Source organism: Melanotaenia boesemani, chromosome 21 (assembly GCF_017639745.1).
Source record: "Melanotaenia boesemani isolate fMelBoe1 chromosome 21, fMelBoe1.pri, whole genome shotgun sequence".
NCBI lineage: Eukaryota > Metazoa > Chordata > Actinopteri > Atheriniformes > Melanotaeniidae > Melanotaenia > Melanotaenia boesemani.
The window spans coordinates 17,712,470-17,733,100 of NC_055702.1; the positions used below are offsets into that span (position 1 = coordinate 17,712,470).

Consider the following 20,631-nt stretch of genomic DNA (forward strand, 5'->3'; position numbering starts at 1 on the left):
CACCTTAACTTCAGATAAGATTCATGACAAATCAGATTTTGCAAAATTTTGAGCTAAAATGATATGAAATGATCTAACATAGATGTGTGTTTATCATTTAGTCAGTTATGTTTAACTTTTTCCAGCCTCCTCACAAACACATCTCCAGTAAAAGTGGCAATGGCAGTCTTAGTAACAAGTCTCATTCCCATCTGGAGAACAGCAATGGATGCTACCATCACCAACAAGTGCCTTTCTTTGTGGTTTGGCTTCTTGTGCATCCTTGTTATCCTCTTCTTGCCTAGTTTCCTTTCACCAAACTGAATGCTGACTTCACCTGTGATAGCATAAGAAACAGCATCTGCACAAAGGCCTGGTTTAACAAACAGTTCCAAAAACCCATGTTGGTAGCCTGGAATTTTATTTTCTTCTTGGTTGTCATCTCTGTCTTGCTCATGGAGCTGTTCACTTCCCACTTTCGGTCAATGGCCTCAAAGAAGAGCTCCCAGATGTAGGCAGACGTGGAACTGGAGGGTCTGTAAGAGGAGGAGCCTCGGGTTGTGGCTAAAGACCCCAATGGCAGGATATTTTTAGATCTCCACAAAGACAGGGGCTCTGTGGGTGTTTACCCGCTCAGCATTGTTCTGCATATTCTGATTAAAGCCTGGTTTGTGTATGTTCTACTTTACTGGAATCTTCCAACACTGAGCAATGCTCCATACAAATGCAATGCAAAAATCTGCCCACAGCTGCATGTGTGTGTTGTTAGGGCGGCACCAGAGAAACACATGTCTTTTTATGCCTTGGCCTCTATCTCTGTTATGATTATTGTATGTTCAGTCTGATTTTTCGCTCATTACCTTTGCAACTTTCAAAATTTGACACTTACCATATTCTTCTTGCACTGTTTTGATTTAGACTTACGGACGCACTCATTAAATAACATTTAATGCGCATTGTTTATAATACAACCTACATGCTGTGCTGTTATGTTGGTGTTGTGTGTTTAAATTTCCTCTTGCATGTGCAAAATCATATCATACAGAAAAGATTTTCTTAAAGTGTGAGGAGTATTATGCTGACACCACAGGATCTAGGTGTTATGTGCGTGATCGTATTACTGAATGGGGGTTTTCCTTTGTATTTTGGTCGGTGTAAAAATCACAAACTGCCATAGAGACAGTGTCAAACACACCCATTTTTACTGTTTACTGTCTCAGCAGTTTCTGTATGTGACACTGAAAAAAGAAGAAAAAAAGCAAGAATCTCTGGTAAGTTGTGTCATATAGTTTTATAATGCCTTTATAGTTTGCATATTGAAATATTTTACAGGTATTTATAAAGCCAAAGTCCAATTTTAGTGTTTCACTTTGACATTCATGACTTGAGTTGCCTGGGCTGAGGTAAAAGGTGGAGAAAGACCACTGGCTAGAGCTGAAGCTTCTTCTTCAGTGAAATGGACTTCCTGTTGCTGTGCTTCATAGCGTAGAACAGCGCTGCACCAGCATCTGTTAAAGGCTAGTGGGAGGAGAGGAATTAAAAACAAAGCTCAGAAAAATGAGTGGCATTGCAAGTATTCTAGTTTGAAGTAGAGTCATTTAAAAAGGACATGAATTACCTGAGAATCTGAAATGACAGATTTTCTCTGAAAAGACAAAATAATTGAGTGTTTATGCTTGAAGACCTGAATTAGTGGCTCTAAAATCCAATAAAAAGAGTGAAAACTTACCCTCGTCAAGCTATGTATGTTGCTGTATATTGGCTCCATCTTTTTAATCCATTCTTGAAATGTGTGTTTTTCTTCTGCACTGTGATTATGCTCTCTGCAAACGAACAAGCATTTTTTTCAAATATGGTTGATTATGTAAGCCTTAGAAATATTCTGCATCCAATAAACAAAATGCATTCAGAAACAAACCATTTGTATGTCTGCCTTATAATGAATGAGTGTAATCAGCCTTTGTTTAATCCCTTTGTCAGAGTTTATTATAAAGTAGCTTTCATACCGACCACCCACCAATGCTGCTGACAGTCAGAGGTCCCTGCTGTTACTCACATTGCTCTTTCAATAAGCTTCCGCTGCAGCTCTCCCTCCTCCCTGGCATCAAGGAAACGGCCTCTGACGGCTAGAGCGGCGCTGGCCTGTGAAGAGTTGAGCTGAATGATGGCCAGAGACAGAGAGGACAGGGCCGCCGAGCTGAGAAGGAGGATGAAAGTGCTCCTCAGCATTTACAGCAGTAGTTTTGCCATTCTCACACTACGAAGACACACATGGGCCACTGTTTCTGCATTGCATGACCTTCATTTAGCATATGAAGCATGCTGATTGGGCTAAGTGGCTTATTCCCCGTGTAACTATGGATGAGAAATTATTTAGTATGGTGCAATCATTTCTGCATGAAAGCTCCAGTTTCTCAGCAACAGTCAGCTTGGATTTTCAGAAATACTTTACTTAAAGGTTTGAAAATGTTATGAAACTGCACCTAATCATTTGTTTTCCTCGGGGACAGAACACCTCACTCATTAAAGATATCAGAAGATAATGAGTCAGTTATGCTTATGAGAGGGCCATAAGCAAGCAAATGAAAAGTCATTTTCAAAGGTAAATAAGGTATTGTTTATACAGCATTATTATCACCTGTCATCTGTAACTTCTCGGTCAGCAGTCAACACTCTGAGCATCATCCGTCCATTTCCCTGCTTGTATCTGATCTGTAGCTGGATGGATACGTGGCTGCCAGGAGCTGGCGGTGGCACTTAAAATACACAAAATGATCAAAAAAACATGCTAGAGATCATAAAGCAGGAGGCCGTCTGAATGTTTTAGCAACTGTTTCACCTGTTGCCGTTTTTTAATATCAATACAGATGTGGAAAAAGCAACTCAGCAACCCTAGCAGGGTGACTGTAACACCTTTTATTTTACTAATTACATCAGTAAATAATTTTCATCATGGTCATCTACAGAATACATTACACAACCTGCAGTTTTGTAATATGTTATATCATTTTTTGGTCCTTCACCTCGGGTTAAAGACATGGAAGGCTAGCATTAAACTTCCCAGTTCATGCCATAAAACTTGTTTTTTATTTTAATATAAGGGACCATGTACAATTTAAAATATAAAGGTTGCTATTTGATGCATCGTACCAGAGTTAGCGTCAGGCTAATTTACATCTCCAGTCCTCTGGCAGGGCACACTGCCAGACTTAGAATTTTCATTATTTAAACAAATGAAAATCTTAAAGCTTTAATTCAATACCCTTCTTTTTATTTTCCAAAGTTTAGCCCTTAGAGTTATATTGGATTAATTTTGCAAGTTTTTCTAAGCCTTGTTACTTATTTTTCTCTACAAAAATCTTAATTATAAATTAAACATTTCACAGTACACTAGTTTTCTTGTTTTGAATCCAAATATGGTTTTGTGTGGTATTAATATAGCTCTGTCATATCTAGAAGACACAGGCCCTGCTATTAACAGCTCAATGAATGAAAAAAGAAAATCCAGTTTTCAAGGTATTTTTTCTGCTAATTTATCCCCAACTTATTTCATTCTTCTTTTCAGTGATTGTTACATTAAATTTCCTATTTATAGACTTTTATTTGTACAATGCTGACATCAGCATTTTCTATCTCTGAATGATTAACCTTTTAAAAGTCCAATGCAACATTCCTGCCATATATATGTGTTTTAAAAACAAAGATCAGTGAGTTCTGTTTTTGTCCTATCAGTTTTCAAATAAAGAAAAAAAATTCATTTGAAGTATATTTTCAATTTCGGAAACATCTTATGAATTAGGTTTTCATATCTTTTTTTTTTTTTTTTTAGAAAACCCATAACATGGGAGGGGTGGATGCATATGGAATAACATTAATGGGAATTTGCCTTGCAGTCATGATGGTGGATAACTAAGGAAGCAGCAAAGTTATCAGATCAAACTCTGTAGATACCATGAATATCCACACAACCTTTAATCTTAGTATTTGAATGAATTGTTAAAGATACTGACTAACAACACTGCAGTCCTTTAATTTAATAAAGCTAATTCTTACTGACAGACATTTTTGTTTCTTGGCAGCATCTGTAGTTGCTATCACATAGTTTAGCAAATCACAGATAGTAGGGTGACATGTATCCAGATGGAAATAATCTTTTCTTGGAAGTAACAAAATATGGACCTCTGCCACAGTCAAGCAGCATAATTTATTGGTATAATTTTTGTGTTTTTAGACAGAGTTTTCTCTTTAAACATCTCTCACTTTCACAGTCTTGTTGCCACTGTGTTCTCTTTCTGAAACTGTTGGTTGGCAGCAATGTAAATGACCACTTACTGAAATATCATACACCACCTGCTTTATTTTTTAAAATCCAGGACTATAGCTGACAGAACATAATTGAGTACTGTTAGTATATCTGTTATAACTTATTAATGTTATACCTTCTGTGTTTTGGTCACTAGCTCCAAACTGGAAGGTAATCTCGGTATATGGGTTCACGTTCCCCACCTCTCTGGTTCCTTTGTGTCCTGCCTCTCTCTCCCCTTTCATACGCCTGCAGAAAACAGAACACGAAAAACTGCTGTAGGCTTCAATATTATAATTTAAATAGCTTAAAATAATTTTATTAGTTAAGAATCTATAAAAAAATATATGGTTACTGATAGTGCAAACTTACAGTGACTTGGGCAGCAGCAACGTCACGGAACAGTGAGTGGCCACGATCTGATTTTGAATAATCTCTTCAAACTCTGTGTGCAATCTGTTAGGACTGACTATCACTGCCTAGAAACAGCACAAATTTATACATGAGAAGTGCACAATCCTATGTTTTTAGCATGACATAAATAAAATCTGACCCAGTTGTTGAGACAAATCCTGTGCGACACAGCAGCGCCTCTTACTTTCCCTCCAGTGCGATCAGTGAGTCTTCCCAGCTCATCCAGCCTGCAGTCAGTTCCCTCTATGGACAGCACAGACACTGTCACACTAAGGGAACAAGGACATTTCAGAATGACCTTCATCACAGCACATCTAAATCATCTGAGCAGCAACAATCCTCTTCCACCTTAAGGGTTACATTATAATTACTACATTGCTTTGGTAAGTAGAGACACACAGCTTCCAATATCTAAACCAGCATTTCAAAATTTATTAAAGTCTGTTTAACAATTTAAAATATATTTGAGATTTTAAGAACGCCTTGGACTTATGGACTAACCCTTGATTAGCAGCATACTCCCCCAGCTCTGTGTAGAAGATTGTGGATGAGAGGAGGGTGCGAGCATCATTGTCCTCCTCTTCTAGATTCCCCAACTCTGCATTGGCTTTTCCATCTGTACAGATAATTACCTTTAAGATCAGCAAGGATAGCAGATCAGAAAAACTGTGGTATAACTGCTCACCACATAAAGCATTTTCATTTTTTAATCTATTTATTAAAGGTCTGTTTTGAGGTATGTTTTTAATTCTGTAGCCTTTATTACGTTTAAATGAAAAATGGATGAAATCATGTTGAAATAGTTCTTTAACCCTTTTAGCTAAATCCAGTCTGGAAGACAAATGGTTAAAGTGGTCTGACTCCAGCTGGGGCCGTTGTGGCTTTTACTCTTGTGGAGTTTGCCCCTTTTTTCCTGTCTGCATCTATAATGTACATGGTCCTGACAAAATAAATGAATAAAATCCAAAATATTGTGTTTAAAAAAAGCTTGTTTTCAATAAGGTTTTGAAATATACAGCACTATAGAGCTGGGTTGAGGTCCATTTGCAAAACGTTAGATTTAAAATATGCATGACTACTGGAGAGACTTCAGAGCCAAACTGACCTTTGAGCCTGGCTGTCTGGAGGCCATTGCAATTGTAAGGAGAGCAGCTGGACCCAGAGCTGTGGTCCCGTTTGCAGATAATCTTCAACCAAATAAACAAAAGAAATGCAATATTAATTCACATAATAACATAATCAAATTAATAGCAGGATGGATTGGAGTTCACTAATCGCTGTTTTCTTTTTACCCCATGACTTGTATTTGTCGGCAGTCTTTGGTCTGAGTAAGTGGAGGTGGACTGGGAAAACTGGCTCCAGCCTCTTTCAAGTATTCACTATCAGTCAACTCAGCACCACTCAGGGTATGTGATGGTAAACCCTCATGACCGTGCACTGTCACCTGGTGATGCAAAACAAATATCAGGAGACAATGAAAAGGAACAGCAACAATTTCAAGAATTCTTTTGGGGTGTGAAAAACCAGGAAATTTGCATCCAAATGTGATGAAGCATACACACATGATAGTTGAAGGTGACGAGCCCCACTTGTATGTCAGGGTGTTGTTCACTTAGTGTCTGAACACACTGCAACACGGCTTCTTGGACAAACTGGTTTGAATGAAATCATTATTTTCTATTGGTTTCTGGAGAGCATCACTACACAGTTGTTATATTCAGTACAATTTAATGTTAGTTTTTGTGAAGCAAATAAACCAATCTGTTCTATAAAGTTGACATATTAATTATTAAAGAACTCACCTGGAGTCTGGATTTGTAGACAATATGCTCTCCTTCCATCACCTTAAAAAAAATAAAAGACCAAAGGGTGAAGTTATGTATGCCTGTAGTGACAAATAGCCTCATGATCCCAGGTGAACTGTGAGTTCTGTTGTACCTGGGAGGTGATACTCATGGAGCCTGAGACATCGATGCAGAAAAGTAGCAGGGTATCAGCAGCACACAGGGGCTTTTCATTAGGGTTGAGCAGAAAGAGCCCATCCCTGTGAGCATTTAGAGGACACTGGAGTTCCATGGGAGAACTGGTTGAATGACAGAAGTAACATACTTCAACCTGGAATAAAGCAAGACAAGAGAGTCTATTCAAAGGCCATAAAAGCAATTCAATTTTTCATTATCAGTGATGTTTACACCTGACTGTCTCTGCAAGTTTGTCACGTCCTATATTTCCTGTTAGCGATAACAAGCGTGATAAATATTTGAGACCAATGATTTCTAATACCGTTCAGTCAAATTTTATATAATTACCACATTGTCAAAGCAGGTGTTCAGTACAGAGCCACACTGAGAGCAGCAGGTGGGTTCCCCTTGTGTGGGTTGCACTGGAAAAACACAATATCATCATCACCATATGCAAATAGGACTGAGAATCAGACTTGATGGGTGATAACGATAAAGTTTGACAACCTCTTTCCTCTGAGAGCAATTTTCCTAAACTGACCAGAACCACGTTGGGATTTCCTGGCAGAGGCTCCTTATCTGCTGATTATAATGTGGGAATAGCACGATCATTTAAATTTTTTTATTCTTTTTATTTTTAATAGCTTGACAAAGACTGTTATAAATACCTTTACTGGGAGGTGATGAGAGATGTGGTGTGGCTGAAGGAGATGATGGTAACAACATCAGGTACTCTGGAATTAATTTCATAAATGCAGGTCTTGGAGGGATACCAGGGGCTGAGGTTTAAGATGAGGAAGAAGCTGGGATGATGTGTTTGTATGAATGTGTGCCAAAAAAATAAAAAATCCAAACTGAGTGCTGAGACAAACAACAGTGTGTTTTACCTGATGCCGGCACAATGCCAGTTTCAGCTGGCAACTTTACCTCACCACCTGAGCCTTCAGGGACACTATAAGAGTAGTCAGGATCCCAGGGTTCCGTGTTAAAATCAGGTTCTTTTTTTGGCTCATCATAGGTAAATATCAGATGGTTGGCATTGGAGGAAGCACAAGGTTGTTTGTAAGGTGTGGATGGGCTGTTTCCTGCTGGTCTCATATGTGGTGGAAGAAGAGCTGTTTAAAGCAGACAACAGTGTTATAGTAGTAAATAGCCTATAAGTAAAAGACATTAAGATGTTATATTATTGCTTTTTCATGGGTTTTTAACCTTTCTCTGTGTAATATACCTTTATTGGTGCATAAATGATTATTCAAAATATATTCAAAGTTTCTTAGTCCATTTGAATGAATTCTTGTCTACTGCAAACAACACTCCTAAACAGTCTGAAATGTCTCATTTGTAGCTCAAACTTACTTTCTGTTTCTTGCCTACATTTCTTTTATCAGCTCTCTGGTACATGGGCGGCTCCCCTCAACCAGTCGAGCTACTTTCCATGCTCCAGCACACCTGATTCAGCTTGTTGTCAAGTTCAGTTCAAGTTTGTTAATGACCCATTACTATGAGTCAGGTGTGTTGACGCAGAAAACAATTAAAGCCTGAAGGACTGCGGCCCTCTATAAGTGGACATCCCTGACATAAGCTCACCAAAACATTGCCAAATGCAGGGTTGTTGCCTGCAGCACCCCCCAGCTCCCATGAATGGAAGTTTAATGGGGGATAGGTGTTGATGACTCCATAGTCTCCTGGATTACTCCTGGATTACCTGACAGGCAGGCCACAATTTGTCCTGTCTGATTTGAGGGATCCTCAGGGGAATGTGAGGTCCTTTCCTCTTCATCTTATACACCACTGCTTTTCAGTACAACACTGAGTCCTGCCACCTTCAGAAATTATCTGATGAAGCTGTTGTTGGGTGCATAGGAGAGGGAGGGGAGGAGGAGTTCAGCACGCTGATGAACAGGTTTTTAGAGTGGACTGGCAGGAATTGCCTGCAGCTGAATGTCACCCAGGCCAGAGAGATGGTGATAGACTTCCAGAGGAAGAGGACTCCTCTAACTCCACTTAAGATCATGGAGCAGGAGGTGGAGATTGTTGAGACCTATCAGAACCTGAGAGTGAGCATCAGCCACAGACAGGACTGGAAATCCATCACAGATGCTGTGTACAAGAAGGGAAAGAGCAGGCTCTGCTTCTTGAGACGACTCAGATCCTTTAATGTCTGCAGCAAAATGTTGGAGATCTTTTATCATCCCGTCTTCTCCAGTGTGCTTTTGTTGTTGCTGTGTGTTAGGGAAGCAGCATTGGAGCCAGCAACACCAACAGACTGACCAAACTTATAAAGAAGGCTGGCTTCGTGATTAGGTACAACAATTTTGAAACTGTGGTGGAGAGGATAACCCTGACCATCCTCTCCACCACACACTGGTCAGACAGAGGAGCTCCTTCTCTAACAGACTGAGATGCTCCGCTGTCGTATGGAGAGATACAAGAAATATTTCCTGCCACTTTCCATCATTCTGTTCAATAGGTCACCTCTGGCAGACAGGGAAGAGCCTGCTTAGACACCAGGCTTTACCTGTTGCTTTTATCCACTTGCCATTTTATTATACTTTTTAAATTCTATTTTGGTTTGCACATTGTTTTTCTTACATTTGATTTAGCACACCCTTGATTAAATTTATATACTTCTATAGCCTATTCTTCTTACTTATTCTCTCTTGCTCTGTTGATTTGTATATGTTGTACATAGATTTGTATTTTGTTTATTATCTGCTATATAGATTTGAATGTTTGTTTTGCTGCTTAGTCTTTTGCGCCAGTGAGTGCTGCTGCAACCCATAATTTCCCAGTTTTAGTTCAACAAAAGTATCTATCTATCTTTTACCTAAACCTTTTACCTAATTTCAGTTTCGATAGGGCCCTCTATGGATGTACTGAACAAAACTAGATATGAATGCATGTAACAATGAGGGGCGTTTACAACAAATGGGGGCCAAAATATATGCACCTTTTATTAAGTTTAAAGAACAACAGAAGCTAACTAAGGAGCCCCAAACATTACACGTTTGCTATACCTGTTTTATGAGGTGGCGTTGTCCTCTGAGGAGGCATGGAAGCAGCTGCCTCCAGTCTCTTGTGAAATTCAGTGTCTTTATAGGAAGAAGTAAGTTTTGTAACCTCCACTTCTCTGCTGTTTCCAAATTGTTCAGTGATCTTCGGAGAAGTGGGGGACTGTTGGGCTTTGACTTTTGCAGATAGTGTAGGAGGGGGAGGAGGAGCAGCATGAGGACGGATCCACTTCATAGGAGGATGGAGAGCTAAAAAAAAAAAAAAAAAGGGAATAAAATTAATGGTGTGGTTCTTTAAAGTTTGGTATTTATGAACATGTGTGACTGAAACACCAGATTTTCCTAAATGTATAGATAACTTATTTAAGCAACAGGGGCATCATTTCTTTATTTAGGTAAATGATTCAGTATCACACATCTGTGAGTAGCAAGTTAACCTTTGTTATTAGTATTTTGAGATCAAGCATCAAAATTTTTAGTAGATTTCTCTCCACAGAACAACTTCATCTTTACAACACATTTAATTGACTTACTATTCCTTCCTCAGCATTTCTATTTAATTAAGCCCTCAATTAACTTGATTATTTTAAATGATTAACTTAAATCTTTGCAAAACATTTTTTATTGAAAAGACTTGTGTAATGAGGTCATCGTATTTCTTTATGACTCATCTTCTGTTTACATTTTCAATCTATAGACAGATTCCTGCAGAATATGCCAGGATAATCCAGGATTTCTTGTTCCTTTAATGATGGCAAGCCGTCCTGGTCAAGATATAGTTAAAAAGGCCCAAACCATAATACTAACATCCCCAGTTTTCACAGATAAATTTCCTGTGCTAAAATGTAGTTTTTTTATATCCAAAATGTATGGTTTATATTTTAATACAACAGTCAGTTTTTGTCTCATTAATCCACAAAGTATTTTCCAGACATTGGTCTTGTCCATGTGATCTTTGGCACACTGCAGACAGGCAGCAATGTTATTTTTGAAAAGCAGTCTCATAAATATTCCACAAAACCTGTAGTTATTATGAAAAGCCCTTTCTGGCAAAATAAATGTAAGTACATATATATATATATATATATATATATATATATATATATATATATATATATATATATATATATATATATATATATATATATATATATATATATATATATATACCTGATGCTAGGATGACTGTTTTGCTATAAAAGAAAATATGACCCAGATACTATTTACTGTTTAGAAAAATAATCTGAAAAAAAGATTTAAATACACAGACTGAGGAACATGAGTATTGTTTCTGATGACCGAAACATCAACCTACACATGTTTTTACACAGTAATGTATTACCACTTTTTTATATCTGAAGGCAAAAGCTTTTACTATTATTTCTTTATATTTTTTCCCAAATTCTAATTCATGTAACAACTCACAGCTTGTCCATAATGTCAATGACATCTTCCATAATGACAGGGAAGAATAAGATCACAGCTCTTACCTTTGTACCTCTAATAGATTCTTTGAGTCATCAAAGAATTTTTCTTCTCATGAATGAATTACATAATTCTTTTCAACCTCACTGTGATCTGGTTAGTAAGTCAAACAGGAAGTGGGCAAAGGTCACAAGTATTGTAAAATTGAATGTGATTGTCCCACCTGATCGTTTAAAGACATTAGCACCAGATTGTTTTCCCTCTTTCTGTGTGAAGTGTGGCACATAAACAAACCCACAAGCAAATTCCATTGTGGTTCAATCTGCCAGTGACAAAAAGAAAACAGTTTTAGTAAATACGGCAGCCAAAGACATTTAAAGAAGTGACAACAAGAAACCATCCAAAGTTGTTAAAGCAATCATATTAATGTGTGTATTCAGTTGTAAACATTATGACACATCTATCACATATCAGAAAATATTGCCCATATAAATTAAAATAAAATGAAACATATATAAAGCATACTTACACATGTGACGCCGTTAAAACTGGCTCTCAAATAAAACCACGAACGTGAAGATGCAGAAATATTTGAAGCGTTGCTTCCTGTGCTATCATACATTTATTGTTTCACAGACAGCTCGTCCAACAGGTTTCAGCAGAGTCTTCTGTCATTTCATAGAACGGTGTGTTCAGAAACTGGGTGGGTAGTCAAGTATTTATCTCATTGCTTGGGTTAAACATTTCATGAATGAACTGGAGCTGAACTGGAAAAACAGCCAGTAAAATGTCACAGGTCAAAAGTGTTACTAATATCTTAAAGTAAATTATTATTTCTGGCCATGATTAATCAGCTGATTTAAAACAGCTCAGGGTTTCAGCAACATGTAAATGACCTTGGCGCAGCGCCACGGCAAAATAAAAGCCTTCAGAATTACTGTTTTCTTTCAGATGTTAGAAATGTAAATTATTGTATGAGTAGATCCATATGAACATAAAGCCTACATTTGCGCACATTTATGGAGCACAGTAAGAGTGTGAAATTGTACTGAGGAAATGAGACACTGATCTGCAAATGATTTAATTTTGAAAAAAGTAACACTGGCGTCTCAACTTCCTGTCCGGTTCTACACTCAACGAGAATGAATGTTATATTGGCTTTGTTTGAAAAAGGTTTCAGGTTTCCCACTGTTTAATGTTCAAAAATCCTTCAAGCATGAAAACCTGCACATACATTCATCATTATGAACTGTGAAGCTCAAACATCCAAGAAGCTAAATACATTATTGGTTAAACATTAACACTGAAAATGTGCAGCACTATGATTAAAGGAAAATAGCAACCAAAAAATATATATATATATATATTTTTTTTTAATTTTCCATTCTCTCAAGGAGATTCTGTGTACTTTTACGTAATCCCGATGAAGTAAACATTACCTTTGCATTGTAAAACTTTGCTTACGTAAACCCGGTTCTTATCAGCTTTATTGCATTGACCCAATGACTCAGACATGGTGGCAGTAAATAAATATCTTACCTTTTTCTCTCTCTTTTTTTAAAAAGGTGCACACAGTCATGCAAACACACACTCAAACATATACACATTCAACAAATATAGTACGTTTTTGAAAAGTTATTGCAGAAGTACTCAAAGTAAGTTAGAATATTAAGGCCTAAAAGTTTTACATTAAAAAAAATTGGCTGCAGGTAACATTTAATATAAACTTAGAGTCAGTGTGACAAACATTTTAGACATTAAGTGACAATAATCCTGTTATTTTCAGAACAATAAAAAAAACCCAACTCTATAAGAAAAAAAAATCATGACACAATGTGTTGGACCATGTGATGTCACTCAGCAACTTCAACATAATTGGCCGGGTAAAAGCCCTCCTTCCCTCCGCTCAGAACCCCTCGACACCAGCCTTGGTCGTCTTCCTCCTCAACCTTCAGGAAGACTTCCCCTGTAGTTAGAAAAAACTCCAGTTGAGTCAAACTTGTACAATAGATCCAGAATATTTATCTTGTCATCAGAAAACCTTCTTGACTGAGAACCGAAGTTGAGATTTGCCCCATGCAGAGATTCCTTTGACAAAAGCAGCGGTTTTACCTTATATAACACAGAAGTTTCTGGTTAACCTCTGTCAGTGGTTTGTTTTTAATATTATATCATTTTACAAACTTGAAAGTCAAATTACTTCAGGCAGCACCAGTAAATTATTAATTTCCACATTTAGTGAGGAAAAATGTCTGTTTTTGTCAAAGGCTTTGAAGGATTTATATATGTAGGCTTGATGGAAAAATCTTGTAGAGTGATGATATTGTAATAGGTCTGTGAGAGACACAGCTAATTAAGAATGATTGTGATCAGAACTGTTTTCATAGGACACTGTTATCTGTTATACAATTGTAAAACACATGAATGAACTTTATTGCCTTCCGCTGTGGTTGGTCAGCGCATATTGTTAATTGAGATATCCCAAAAAAATTTTGTCTGTGAGCGATTTAGAGAAGAGGACAGAGGAAAGAGGGGTTGAGGTTGCTAAAATTAGTCATATAAGATAGCCTATCATCTCATCCGAAAATGTAACTCAACACATTAGACCTACAGTAGAGGACAATCCATTTCCATTAACACATCTTGTTAAATATCAAGTAGACTCCTCACAAGTTAGTTCAGCCTTCAAAAGCTGTGTCCAATCATTTCCTGTGCTGGAATAAACCAGTTATTTAAGTTAAACTTTAGTGTCATCAAGATGATAATGTAACAATACACTTCACACAGAACATTTTGTTTCACAGCCTGGTTGCCATTATTTTTGAAGAAATAGTTTCACTGACACTTATGTTGATAGAGTGATTGTACAGTAATTATGTGCAAATATCGTGCTTGAACACTGAAATGATATCATCGCTTCACACTTCATGTGTCACCTGCTTTAAAGGACAGCTCATCACCCTCCTCTCCCACGTAGTCATACAGAGCTCTCACCTTCACACCCCCAATCATCACACTAGGAGGAGAAGACATGTCAAAAACCTTAGCAATAAGTTGGACTTAAACCGGTATTTAGCTATTTCTGAGTTCATATCCTTTATTAATTCGTGAGATCATATAAAGTAAATACTCTACTCAGGATAACTTACGGTCGACCCTCTTTGCGTTTCTGATCCCTCTTCTTTCTCTTCAGCTTTTTCAGTGGAGGGGCCCATTCCTGGAAAAAGTGCAAGACATTACCACAAGATCATGAACACATTTTTATTTATTTTACTACAGAAGTTTGGCAGATTTCTGGCTTTCTGAAGGCTAATTCTGCATCCGTGTTGCATCTTGTCTCTTCTCTGAGCTCTCTCAGACCAGTAAAAGTTAGTTCAGTGTTGAGTCTTGTCTTATCACTTGATCTGTCTCTTTCTTTCCATTCCTTCTTTTGATAATGTCCTCTTAGGTTTCTTTGTTGAATCAGCCATGGTGCATGTTCATAATGACTGCCATAATGTATCGGGCTGGAAAGAAATATTGTGAAGTGCAGTTTCTCAGCCTCAGGAAGCTACAGGGCAATGATGTCTCTAGTAATGTGCACAATGAAGGTCAGTGTGCCATCAAAATGAGTCATCTTCTGTATAAGAGGTGGCTGCTCAACCACTTGAGCCATGACCATACATTTTTAAACACACTTTAGATCATTGTAAGCATTTATATAAAGGTTGAACACTCAGACTGGTAAAAATGTTCTCATAAATTCAACAGAATAAGATGTTTTCCTTTTTGATTAATTTTAATGTTTGCTTTTCTTATTAAGAAAAAAACCCCCAAACATTTCAAGCAGAAAAATATCCAGTTAGAAATATTCTTGTAATGAATATTTGCACCCTACCCTCGCATGTTTATCTTCATGTAGCTGAGTAAAACTTTTTCTTACCTCAATCTTTGGCCAGTCTGTGGGCATGCCAGGACCATGATTGTTCTTCCACCATTTGAGATCATCTTGCTCATCAATGCTCATCAGAGTCTGGTGGAGCTCACTGTAAACTGCTTTCACACTGACACAGATACAGAACAATGAATGTACTTGCTTTGTGTTCATTTATACACATCTTCTACACTCAAATAAGATGGTTGCTCACCTCTCATTGTTGGTGATGTCTAGATGTCTGTGTATGGAAAGAAAGACTTGCTTCAGAAAGCTGATCCTCTTCCTCTCCTCCTCCTGCGACTGTTCAAAGATGGCCTCCATCTCCTCCATATAGCGAGGCGTGTAAGATGTCACATCCTCCAGGATTTTCTCATACTGATCTCTACACTACAGGCAGCTCAGGAGAAAACATTTTATGATACACAGTTGAGTATTTCCCTATAAAGAGTTGTGTATTTCTTTAACGAGGATCTAACATGTATAAATAATCTGGAGCTCTCCACTGTTCCCATGCTGGTCTCCATAAACACTGAGCAGAGTAACAATAACACATTCCCATACAAGGGAAAAGCCTGGAGCAGAAACTTAATGTTGGACCTCACATTTAGTGATGATAGTTTCTCAAGCAAATAAATATCCCCACATGCAGTAGACCAATAAACCTCTCCTGGAATGCAACATGTTTTACCGAACTTAGCTACACCTACACATCAAATCTGATTCCACACAGGCTGACCGGCTGTCGTGTGTTGTATCTCTCCTCACCTTTTCCTTCTCTTCTGTGGCCTTTTCTCTGGCCTCGGAGATCTTCTGCTTTTTCACTTCGCTCATCTCGGAGTTTTCGTTCGCTTGCTTCTCTTTGTCCAGGGCCGTTTGCTCCCTCTGACATGACTTGTGGTATGCAACTCGAACCTTCTCCAGCTGTTGAAGACACACTCATGCTTATTTACACAATGAAAAAGTAGCTGATTCACATTGCTCCCATATCAAATATGCTTTGAGCATTGAGCTGATTCAGACACTTAAAAGCAGTGTATTCCTGGATCATTCATGACTTTTACCACTACTAAGGTGGACTTTTTCTGTCTGCATAGAGAAAGAAGGCTGACATGACATGGACACATAGTGCTGTGCAAAATTCTTGAGACTCTTCATTTCATTGCCAGGAATGTGGGTAATTGTTACAACTATTTGTAGAAACATGCAAACATAAATGCAACCACAATACCTAAGATCAAAACAGAGTTTTGACAATTCAAGGGAGCTTTAAAATCAATATTTGGTATAACTGTGTTCAATCTTCAGCACAATCTGACCCCTCTTTGACAAGCTTTCTTCTAATTTCTTTTAATTTTCATGAGGTATAGTTTCCAGGCTTCTTGAAGGACATTACATAGATATTTTTTTTTCCGATGTTGACTGCTTTTTTGTTCTCTGTCAGGAAGATCCCACACAGCTTCAATAATGTTGAGGTCTGGGCTCTGGGGAGGATTTATCTCTCTATCAGACCTAATAACACTGCTTTTCAGTCCAGTTCTTGTGTAATTTTGCATACGTCAGCCTGTTCACCCTGTTTTCCTTCTTTAAGAACAGTTTTTGACAGCTACCCGTACATTTCTGGTGATGCTTGACTGAGCAGTAATCAGCTGAAGGAGCAGATGCATCAAATGATTTTCAAATTTGGTGTGACAATAGCCTAGTTTGTTAATATTTCCAAGAGCAGGATGAGAAAATTGATACCATTCTGCTGTGTGTTCATTAAGAAGATTTTGTTGGATGATGGTTTGCTTAGTTAACACAAAAGCTGAAAAAACAAAAAAAAAAGCTGATCTTTCTCTAAGAAAATCCTTAAATAAAATTCTCCTACCAGACTACACATGTTATAACATGACTGTATATATTAACAGACCTCTGGTACAGTCAATAGACTTTTTAATTAGAGTCTTACCTCCTTGTTGGTGGAGGGAAAGGTCAGACTTCTTGTAACATTGCTATAAGTTTAATTTCGTATTTTAGTCTAGTTTCAACACTGTAAATGATTTTTTAAATGCAACAACCAGTCTCAAAACTAAAACAACTCACAAATAAACTGAAAAGAGTTTATCATCTAGTTAGTGTAATATTCTGTAGGAAAATCCTGGATACTGAATATTGGAACCCATCTAAATTTTGTTATAAGCACAACCCCCCTTTGTGGCAACTACATTTCCTAGTGATGGCAGCCTGCTCAGGAAAGACTAATGTACACTACCGTTCAAAAGTTTGGGGTCACTTCCCTATTGAATCCCATTGCAAAGTGACCCCACACTTTTGAACGGTAGTGTATGGGCTCAATAAATGTATGCAGATCCCAATATAACTGTGCACCCACAGGGTGGGAACAAACCTTATCCAAAGAAACCCTATAGGATCTGCTGACAACATCGAGTTGCTAGAAGACACTCCTTAAAGTCCAGTGAGCATGTCCTGAATATTTTGGCAACTTGAGAGCAACCTAAGGACAGGTGTTTATAATGTTGCAGTTGAATGAATGACTAGGCTTTCCTGACAAGATTTAGTCTCTTATGTTTTCTATGAGTTTACTTTCATGCTACATAAGCTTTAAAGAGATATGAAGAAATTAGTGTGAAGGAATAGTTTGACCCGCATGTGTTGATTCGCCTTTTTAGTTAAAGTTTAGATGAGAAATACCACTCTCATGTTTTTCTGGCAAAAACATGGAGCTTCTGTCAGCAACCAGTTAGCAGCATCTGCTAGACATCAGCACACTGCAAATACATCATAATGTTTCAATTACTGTAGCATTATGTTTTAGTTTTAGTTTGGGAGTTGCAAGGATGCTAGTTGTGAAATGTTGTTTCCTTTCATGAAAAGTGGCAGATTTTTGGTTTTATAGGTGCTTGTGGTAAGCTAAGCTAACTGACTGGTAACTGTAGAATAAAACAAATATGTACCGAAGAATTCCAAATATAAATGTGATTTCATAAATGTGTGCTGGACCTTCTGCAGCTTTTTGGACCAGGGTTTCTGAGCACGTGAAAAACTTCTTTTGTTGTCGTAGCTCTCCCTGAACCCACAGAAGAGTTTCTTGGGGAAGGTTTCCTTCTGCCATGTCTTCACCCGCTCTCCTTCCTCAGCAGCAAGCGACTGGGATATGGAGGAATGGAGGGCGGACAAGCGTTCGGTAGAAGCGAAGAAACACTGCCAGGCCCTCATAAGGGAGCCATAAAGTGGCCCTGGTGGAGCAAAAAATACAACAGACTGAAGTGAAGAGCATAGAGGTGAGTCATGGGACCAGTAAAGAAAGTATATCTTTCATTTGACAGCTGTAAATTTTTAAAGTAGGATGATTGCTCTCATTTAATAAGAATCAAAGTGTTATTTTTACATGATGAAAGGTGAGATGGTTGAAAAGGCTTGATTTATAAAGCCAACTGGACCGCAACTTGTTATACATACTAGAATCGACTATAGACTTCCACTTGTTGCTCCATTGGTTGAGCTGCTGAGCATACTGTTTCTCTACTTTTGCTCTCTCCATGAAGCAGGCCATGATATCATTGCAGGCCTGGAAGGATCTTTCAGTTCGATGCACTGTACGTACATAGCTCCTTGGCTGGGAGGAAGGGAGAAAAGGTTCAAATCAAATGAATTATTAATCGTGCTGAGTTCCAGCTTTTCTTTAACAAGGGAATACAAAGGTTTGATCATTAGAAAAATAAGTAAATAAATCTCACCATCCAAAAACTTAGTTTCCCTGCATCCTCAAGTGGTTCTTTGGGGAGGCTTGCCATTATTGTGAATGCGTCTGTCTCAGAAAGCACAATAAACATCTGTTTGTGAAATACCAGCTAGATGCTAGTCTGGTGAGGAGGCATAACAAGCAGTAAAAGATGCCCTTTTTTTATTGGCAAGCAGATGACACTGATTACTGCCTAACAGGCTGAACATCCACGGTACATGGCAATGTGCACGCTCATACAGCAGGCGGACTTCGTCATAAATGAAAACCTTTCTCCTGCATGGCAGGTATGTTTGACAGCAGATGACTGTGTGTTGAAACCTTGCCATGTGTCTTGCTGAGTTTTTGTGATTATAAGTTTGATCCAGACTAGGTGCTATTTACACTGTTCAAAGCACAGATACCCACTAGCCCTTCTACATGAGTGAGGGGAGTGTCGTTCCAGTGGCAGACTGGAATTCACAGGGGTGGGATCTGCCAGCAGGAATAGAGCAGCTGCTCCAACATTCTTCCTGTTGCCTTCCCAAAATAAACAGCAGGGAAAGGTCATCTTTCCCTTAGCTCTGACTAATACATGGCCTGTTAGAACCAACTGTCTATGTCTCTGACTCCTGCCATTTAGCGTACAAATTATGGCCACAAGAGTGCAACAGGGGTACTTTTTGGTCCAACTACTCATGTAAGATTTCAGTGGAATAATATATCCATATAGCAGACATTTTTTACAAATTACGTAAAGGGAAGTACACAAAAGAGATAAACTGAAGAGGAAGAGAAAATGTATATAAATAAAAAGTTTGCATGCACAAACATGTAATGAGCAGTCACATTAGGCCTATTTCTGACTTTGTGTTGGTAAGTTGCTGGCTGCATAATAGAAAAGGGACTAACCACACCTCATCACAAGACTGAGCTTGACTGGAAGTCAGGCTCATCTTAGAGCTTTTATCCCTACTTACGCCCCTAATTTTATGTTTTGTTTTGTTTTTTTTTCATAAATTTTCTCACTTTCTGTGAGCTCATGCAAGTAGAAATATGGAAGAAAGGCCCTATGGGCTCAAACTTTAATAACTTCTAAACTTTATTCTGTTTCTGCTGTCCAAGCAGAAAAGAGGCAGAGAAATAAGTGCAAACAAGTTAGGAACTCATTAGTTCCTAACTCATTAGTTAGGAACTAATGACTCATTAGTTCACCCTTTCATTCTGTCTTTCAATTGCTTTATAATTAAATATATTCATATAACATTTTAATTCTAAAGTCTTACAAGCCAAGAAAAACATCTAAATAGTCACAGCTGAGCCTGGAATCAACCATCACTTACATTTCTTTCTGAATCACCAGTGATTACTCAAGTGGCCACTTGTTACTGTAGTTCATGGGCTGCTGAGGATTTCTCTCCATGTCTGTCTCTCCCCTCTCCCAGTGTGCCTCTTCTCCTCTAACACATGCTTCTCCCCCTCTCTCCTCTCTCGTTGACCCAGTTTTCTCTTGGCATTTAAAGTTACACACACGCATGTTGTTGATCTCAAAGTGGGCGTGAGACAATTAAAGCCAGTCGAAAAAATAAAAAAAATAAAAATTTAAACAAATCAAAGCATTTGCATGGTAATCACTGATGCTAATGGCTTCAGGGCAAACAAAGGAGGAGGAAGTTACTTACCTCCTGCTCTCCTCCTACGTCAGCTGTGAGTCTAGTTTGCAGTCATATCAGGATGATCACCTCTTCCTCTTCTCTTTCCCTTTACCTTAACCCCATCATTTGCTTCTTTAACTCACTGGCTGCTTTCCTATCAAGTTGTTTAGCTCTGTGACTATCACCCTCTCTCCACTCTGTTATTAGAAAAACAGCTGGAAGAATCCCCCTCCTTCCTTCTGTGTG

General features: G+C 38.2%; 3 protein-coding genes across 7 annotated transcripts; 1 reads left to right on the plus strand and 2 right to left on the minus strand.

The window, feature by feature from the left end:
* The first annotated feature begins 159 nt into the window (after positions 1-159).
* Positions 160-824, plus strand: LOC121633018. Its single transcript, XM_041974877.1, is given in 2 exon segments — positions 160-280; positions 283-824. Coding segments are annotated over 2 exon segments (663 nt in total).
* Positions 825-1,255: 431 nt separating this feature from the next.
* Positions 1,256-12,018, minus strand: LOC121632862 (circularly permutated Ras protein 1-like). Of its 3 annotated transcripts, none has more exons than XM_041974633.1 (21): positions 11,623-12,018; positions 11,317-11,415; positions 9,675-9,917; positions 7,545-7,772; positions 7,326-7,436; positions 7,165-7,236; positions 7,006-7,079; positions 6,635-6,811; positions 6,499-6,540; positions 6,259-6,348; positions 5,989-6,140; positions 5,802-5,883; positions 5,198-5,328; positions 4,881-4,965; positions 4,655-4,761; positions 4,419-4,531; positions 2,618-2,735; positions 2,036-2,176; positions 1,709-1,802; positions 1,598-1,624; positions 1,256-1,497 (listed from the first exon to the last, which is right to left on the minus strand). In XM_041974633.1, the coding sequence occupies exons 2-21, from the start codon at positions 11,402-11,404 to the stop codon at positions 1,408-1,410; spliced, it is 2,265 nt and encodes a 754-aa protein (XP_041830567.1). In that variant the 5' UTR covers positions 11,405-11,415; positions 11,623-12,018; the 3' UTR covers positions 1,256-1,407. The 3 variants fall into 3 exon arrangements, with proteins under 3 accessions (XP_041830567.1, XP_041830566.1, XP_041830568.1); XM_041974632.1 differs by having other exon boundaries at positions 7,165-7,239; XM_041974634.1 differs by lacking the exons at positions 1,256-1,497; positions 1,598-1,624; positions 1,709-1,802 and having other exon boundaries at positions 2,097-2,236; positions 7,165-7,239.
* A 234-nt stretch (positions 12,019-12,252) lies between these two features.
* On the minus strand, positions 12,253-20,597 carry LOC121632863 (protein kinase C and casein kinase substrate in neurons protein 2-like). Of its 3 annotated transcripts, XM_041974635.1 has the most exons (11): positions 20,413-20,597; positions 20,074-20,239; positions 18,747-18,817; positions 18,469-18,625; positions 18,010-18,245; positions 15,775-15,930; positions 15,221-15,396; positions 15,016-15,136; positions 14,243-14,310; positions 14,030-14,109; positions 12,253-13,059 (listed from the first exon to the last, which is right to left on the minus strand). In XM_041974635.1, the coding sequence occupies exons 3-11, from the start codon at positions 18,801-18,803 to the stop codon at positions 12,947-12,949; spliced, it is 1,164 nt and encodes a 387-aa protein (XP_041830569.1). In that variant the 5' UTR covers positions 18,804-18,817; positions 20,074-20,239; positions 20,413-20,597; the 3' UTR covers positions 12,253-12,946. The 3 variants fall into 3 exon arrangements, with proteins under 3 accessions (XP_041830569.1, XP_041830570.1, XP_041830571.1); XM_041974636.1 differs by lacking the exon at positions 20,074-20,239; XM_041974637.1 differs by lacking the exon at positions 20,074-20,239 and having other exon boundaries at positions 18,747-18,821.
* Positions 20,598-20,631: the final 34 nt, after the last annotated feature.

Excerpts from the sequence above, each read along its gene's own strand:
- LOC121632863 (XM_041974636.1), bottom strand. The coding sequence starts at position 18,803 with ATGGCAAGCCTCCCCAAAGAACCACTTGAGGATGCAGGGAAACTAAGT. Across the intron at positions 18,246-18,468 it reads GAAGTCTATAGTCGATTCTA|GGCCACTTTATGGCTCCCTT; the intron begins GTATGTATAACA and ends TTGCTCCACCAG. Across the intron at positions 13,060-14,029 it reads TGAGCTGTCCTTTAAAGCAG|GGGAAGTCTTCCTGAAGGTT; the intron begins GTGACACATGAA and ends TTCTAACTACAG.
- LOC121632862 (XM_041974632.1), bottom strand. The coding sequence starts at position 11,404 with ATGGAATTTGCTTGTGGGTTTGTTTATGTGCCACACTTCACACAGAAA. Across the intron at positions 7,773-9,674 it reads AACGCCACCTCATAAAACAG|CTCTTCTTCCACCACATATG; the intron begins GTATAGCAAACG and ends TGCTTTAAACAG. Across the intron at positions 7,240-7,325 it reads CTCATCACCTCCCAGTAAAG|CAGATAAGGAGCCTCTGCCA; the intron begins GTATTTATAACA and ends CATTATAATCAG.